The sequence below is a fragment of the Salvia splendens genome, chromosome 6 (genome assembly GCF_004379255.2).
Source record: "Salvia splendens isolate huo1 chromosome 6, SspV2, whole genome shotgun sequence".
NCBI lineage: Eukaryota > Viridiplantae > Streptophyta > Magnoliopsida > Lamiales > Lamiaceae > Salvia > Salvia splendens.
In genome coordinates, this window is record NC_056037.1 from 3,490,574 (window position 1) to 3,496,573 (window position 6,000).

Below are 6,000 nucleotides of genomic sequence, written 5' to 3' on the forward strand. Positions count from 1 at the left end.
AATAGACTGAAATGACAAATGGAACTGAGGGATTAATTTTTAAAATAAAAAATATAACTATTAGATACAAGCACATCGCCCGCCATTCATTGAATTCAAAGCTTGAAAATATAGTACTCACATTAGGCAACATGTATTTATTGGTTTGAAAGCATTCAAACTCATTTAAAAACACAATAAATTGCAATATTTTTTTAAAAAATTATAAGTATACTAATGGTTATACTATGAGTAGTCGAGTATGGTTTATCGCGGTCTTATGGAAACCTGTCTCTCAATTATACAACTAAATATTTATAATTGCAAAACTTTGAATATATAGTCAAATATACTGTAATTTACATCTAAATATAATCCGTTTCATAAATTTTAATTACTGTGTCACATAAAATATTTTCCACTAAATAGAATGGGCAAATCACTACAAACTACTACTATAGATGATCAAATTTTGCTCGGTTCCACTTTTCAAAATCTAAAATATAAATTATAAATGATGAAATTTTCGCAATTATCTTATTATTTTATTTTCTGGCTAATTGCGTGTGATAGAAATCCATGGGTTCCATCCTAAAACCAATTAGTGATAAGAGGAGAGGCTCATGATACTTATATAGTGGATTAAGCTCTTTGTGTACACCGATATGAGATATTATTATATTTATTTTTATGTTTCAATTGTCAATTATTATATTCATTTTTATGTTTCAATTGTCAACACACTCCCTCAAACCCTTCAAGGTGAATCTTGGAGGGGTTGGATTTTTTTATGATCGATTGGACAATCGGCCCAATCTTTTTTTTCGATCGGTTGGACCACTGGCCCAAATTTTCAGCTCAGTTATACTGTTGGGTCAGTCATTTTTTTCGGTTTTAGTCCAGATATACTACTTGGTCAGTTAAATATGACCCACAGTCGGCGACCCGCTCTGATACCATGATAGAAATTCATAGGTTCCATCCTAAAACCAATTGGTGATAAGAGGAGAGGCCAATGATACTTATATAGTGGATTAAGCTCTTTGTGTACACCGATGTGGGATATTATTATATTCATTTTTATATTTCAATTGTCAATTATTATATTTATTTTTATGTTTCAATTGCCAACAGTGTGTTGATGTGACATCCATTTAAAACATGTGGATAACACTTACTTGGCAGAATGATACTCCGTAATTATTAAGTTTGAAACGACGTTTGTCCATGTATCTTAAATTATTGGCAGAATGATACTCCGTGATTATTAACTTTGAAACGACGTTTGTCCATGTATCTTAAATTATTGGCAGAAAGATACTCCGTAATTATTAAGTTTGAAACGACGTTTGTCCGTGTATCTTAAATTAGTTGTGACATCAGCAAACTTGCTAAAAAAGGTAATAGCAGTTGAGAAATTTTCACTCTTTAAAATTTAATTATAAAATTTGAAAAATTTGTGACAAACCTGAATTTGATTATTGTGATTTTTTGGACCATTTATTCCTATAGAGATCAGTCAGCGCTAAAAACAAAACTAGAATAATGTAACCATAAAAGGACTAAAACATCCCTACTAAATGCCAAAAAAAATCCTACTTGCGTGGGCCCATGGAAGGGTATTGCAGACATTCCCGAACATTGTGGATGACAACACCATTGGATGGCATTTTAGTGAATAACACATAAACTCGAGGGCGATAAAAACCCCCAGTCGCTATATATACCCGCAAGCACGGTACCCGCAAAACTCCTCATCCCTTCTCTCTATCTCTCACTCTCCCCGTCGCCCTCCCCTCCCTTTCTCTCTCCTCTCAACCGCCGCCAGCGGCGGAGATAAACATCGCTCCGGCGAATCTTAAATCCAGATCCGCCGTCCACGCCCAGATTTAAAATTATCCGATTTTCCAATCTCCCCCTCTCTCGGAAATTCATAAATTCTCCGCCTCATTATTAATAAAATCGAACTCCTTTTATTTTTCCCCCTTTCAATATTTTTCTCAAGTAAAAATGCACAATTTTTTTATAGCCCTCTCTCTGTATCCCTCCCTCTACTTTACTTGTGATTTTTAACCTTTTCTGCCTTTTCACTCCCTATTAAACCGTTTTTGCCGTTTAATTCAATCCAATTAAATTTTCTTTGTAGTTTTCACCTCAATCTGACGCTTCTACCCTTTCTAGGGATTTTAGCTGACGTGGCACTCTATTAAAAATAGACGGTCAGGATGAGTAGTTACCCCGCGCGAAGAATATTGACACCTGGGGCCTCACGCAAGCGGAAAGAGACGGAAGCGCCGTTAGTTCCACTAACGTCCGTCACCCGCACCGTTAGTGGGGCTACGGCGTCGTCTAAGGGAGCCGAGGCGCAGCCGGTCGCATCGAACCGGCTCTTAGCCGGCTACATGGCCTACGAGTTCCTGACTAAAGGAACGCTATTCGGGCAGAAGTTCGACCCCGGGCGGGCCGAGGCGATGCCGGTTAACGTGGCGGAGCCGAAGAGGAATAGGCATGGTAAGGAAGCCGGGCCGATAGTGAAGCCGAAGCCGGAGAGTTATGCTGAGGTGGCAAATATAATTAGAAGCGATGCGGTCCACATACAGGGAGTAGTCAACCCCACGCAATTAGCTCGGTGGATTCAAATGTAGATTTTCACGGACACGTGGAAGCATCTCGCTGCGCGGTCCACGTGATCTCTTGTAGAATTCCCTGCTTTGCCTTATAAAACGGCGACGTATGTATGTACGCGGAGCTTGAATTCTCTCTTTTCGTACTGCAATATTATATCAAACGCATCTCCTCTTTTAATTTCTAATAGTACTCCTATGTTTGTCTCCTCTTTGATTTTGGCGTTTTTGCTTGGTTGAATTTGCGGTGTTAAAAGTAGAATCTGCATGCATTTAGTGGGGAAAGTGATGGGAACAGAACATGTAGAAGTCATGAGCGAATTATGCAGTTATTTTGAATTGCCGCGCACGTGCTTGATTTTGCATGCGGATGTAGTTTCAGATTCAATGCACATTATGTGACTGTGAATTCAACTTTAAATCTATCAATGCTTATATATACTTACAACAATATTCACTTGTTTTGTTGCTTGCGCCTGCGTGCAAGTGTGGAATCATGATGTTGGATTTAGATATGGATTACCACTTCATTATGGAAGAAAATATACTCGATTAATTTTTAAGGGAGAAAATTTGTTAGTGATGTTTGTATTTCTTGTTTATTTGATGATATAAGTTGGAATTTGGACAACAGTTATGATGTACACAAAGTTTGAAAAGCCAAGAAAACTACTGCCTAATGTCTGTTCAGTAGTTCCCTGTCTATTCTATGGGTTTCAATTTTCAAAACTGTTGTCTATTTTATTCGTTGACAATGTATAAAATTCTTATCATCCATTAAATTATTGATCTCATATTGTGAGTAAACACAGATACAGTTGTAGATACATATCATGTTGATTTGATGAAACTAAACATACAGCAGTCAAATGTTGGGTTTGGCTTATGGGGATGATATGTATTGGATAGGACGAACAATGTGATGATCCAAGAACTGGACATAAACGGTACAATAAGAGTTAGGCAATAGTTGCACTAGATCGAGAATCCGGCTCAGTCACTCCTGGAGGATAGAAACCTTGACCTTGACTCGTTCGTTGGCTATATAATCAGCCAAGAATCTTGACATGATCGAAAGCACCGGCTAAGTTCCAAGAAAGAGCGTAGAAATCTCTATGTTCAGTCATGACTCATGACCTCGGTATGGTTGAACGCCGAAAGTGGTATGGGCTGGGTTGATTTTTGGTAGCATTTGGGCAGACTCGGACTACTGGCTCAAATTGACAGCTGTGACAATTACTGTTGATTTTAGACATGACTAAGAGTTGTGACTAGTACAAATTGACAGCTTTGATAGCAGCTATCAAATTAAATACCGATTAATTACTGGTCTACATAGAGAAGAAGTTATTAGAAAACTTTATCCGACATTAATACATCTCCACGAATAATATCAAAAAATGGGTGTAAGATTGTCTTCCTTAAAATTGGGCCTTCACTTAGTAGTGGAGCCCAGCCCAATATAAATGTATCTACATGTACAACCAGTGAATGTGTACAATATAGCTCGGCATGATTTCATTTCCATTTATGGAGATGGCTGAAGATGCTATGTCATTAATAAAATTAGCAACCAGACGTCACATTTAAATTTTATAATACCTACAGATATAATGAATATTTTAATTAATTTATGGTATAAATATTTTATAAATAATATCAATATAGATACACAATGATATTTAATTAAAAAAATAGTAGTAATATTAAGGTATGGTTTTATGTGTTCTTTATATATGCAATTTTAAATATTCCTTAACTTAAGCAGAATATATACTATAAAAAATTTCATAAAGCATAAGTATCATAAGTATCTATTCGACGGAAACCTTTGTTTTCTTTCCATAATTTTGTAAAATATGAATTTTAATTAAATTTATAATTTTACTCCGATGTTTAAAATATTTAAATAACATCCACAAGTTTATGGCAAAGTCCAGACATTTTTTTTTGTGCGCGACAAATGAAAAAATATACTTTCACAACTAAAAAAGATCATTTGTTTTTCGAAAATCATTATAAGAAAATTTGCTTTGTCAATATTCATGCATTTATTGACCACTAATTCAAATTGTTAATGATCCCATATAAAATAATTGATAATGCCACATCACCAAATAAGATTCAATCAAATATCTGAAAGTCTTTAATTTCTTATTTCTGTAATTTTATATTATAAATAAATATGAGAGATGAAAGAGAAAACAATATGATAAAGAAGAAAAGATCTTGCGAATCTTGCATTCTAGTATACTTCTTCAAACGATTTTAGATATCTAAATTTTAAATAATGTCAGTAAAATATTACCGTTGAAACTATTTTAAGACAATTAAATACTACTAATGTATATACCTTTCAAGCGACAGCAAATTGAACGCCCGGATATAATTTTTTTTCCCACTTAAAAGGCCTAAATATATTTGAACAATTTTGGCAACAAATATTATTATTGACACAGATTTGGTGGTGCATGAATTAATTTGAATGGTCTAATTGTTATAAAATGAATAAAAAACAAACAATCTTTCAAATTTCAACTTAAATTTACAAATTGAAGCATATTTAACAACTCATCCATTTTATAAGCAAAACAAATGCTTATAAGATATAATACGTTACGACATTTAACAACTTGTATTTCACTTTAACAAAAAAGACTTAGGCCATCCACAATAGGAATAGCCCAGCAATAGCCCAGTCATAGTCTAGCCACATCATAAATAGTCCAGCCACATCATAAATAGCCCAGCCACATCACTAATAACAATTATATAAAAATGAAATAATTAACAATCACACAATATACGAAATTTAATTTACGAGACATATACGGGAAACATTAATAATACTATTAAAATTTTAAAAAGTACAATAATTTAAAAAAATTACAATAATTAACAAAAAAGTACAATAATTCACTCCTCTGCTCCGTCGTCGTCTCCTCCGTCTTTGTCGGCACCATCGCCTCTGCTATCCTCCTGAAGTAGGCTCGTTGTTGAGATCCATTTACCGTTGTTGATCTTGTACAGAAATTTAGATAGAGAGAGTACTCGTTAAAACAAGTGGTGCGAATGAAAATGACGTGCAAGGCGCGTATATATAGTGTTTCGAAAAAAAAATCGCGCTAGGCGATCCGGACGCTGCAATAGCGCCGAGCGGATCGCCCAGCACACCGCCTAGCGCTACGGAACCGCCGAGCGCTAGGCGGTTTTTAATTCCGGAAATGGCTGGGCGGTTGCAATAGATCGCCTAGCGCCGGCGCTCGGCTAAGCGGTGCGCTAGGCGCTATTGTGGATGGCCTTAGTGATAAAATCTTGTACTGGAACCTAGTCATGATAACATTTGCATACATTCTAAATTCGAAGAAGCAAATTCAACTTTCGATCCCCATTTTCT

The 6,000-nt window shown here is 35.5% G+C and overlaps 1 protein-coding gene across 1 annotated transcript; it reads left to right on the forward strand.

Moving 5' to 3' along the window:
• Positions 1-2,204: 2,204 nt before the first annotated feature.
• LOC121807962 lies at positions 2,205-2,624 on the forward strand. The gene has a single exon (XM_042208296.1). It carries the CDS (start codon positions 2,205-2,207, stop codon positions 2,622-2,624), a length of 420 nt encoding a protein of 139 aa, XP_042064230.1.
• Positions 2,625-6,000: the final 3,376 nt, after the last annotated feature.

Excerpts from the sequence above, each read along its gene's own strand:
- LOC121807962 (XM_042208296.1), top strand. The coding sequence starts at position 2,205 with ATGAGTAGTTACCCCGCGCGAAGAATATTGACACCTGGGGCCTCACGC.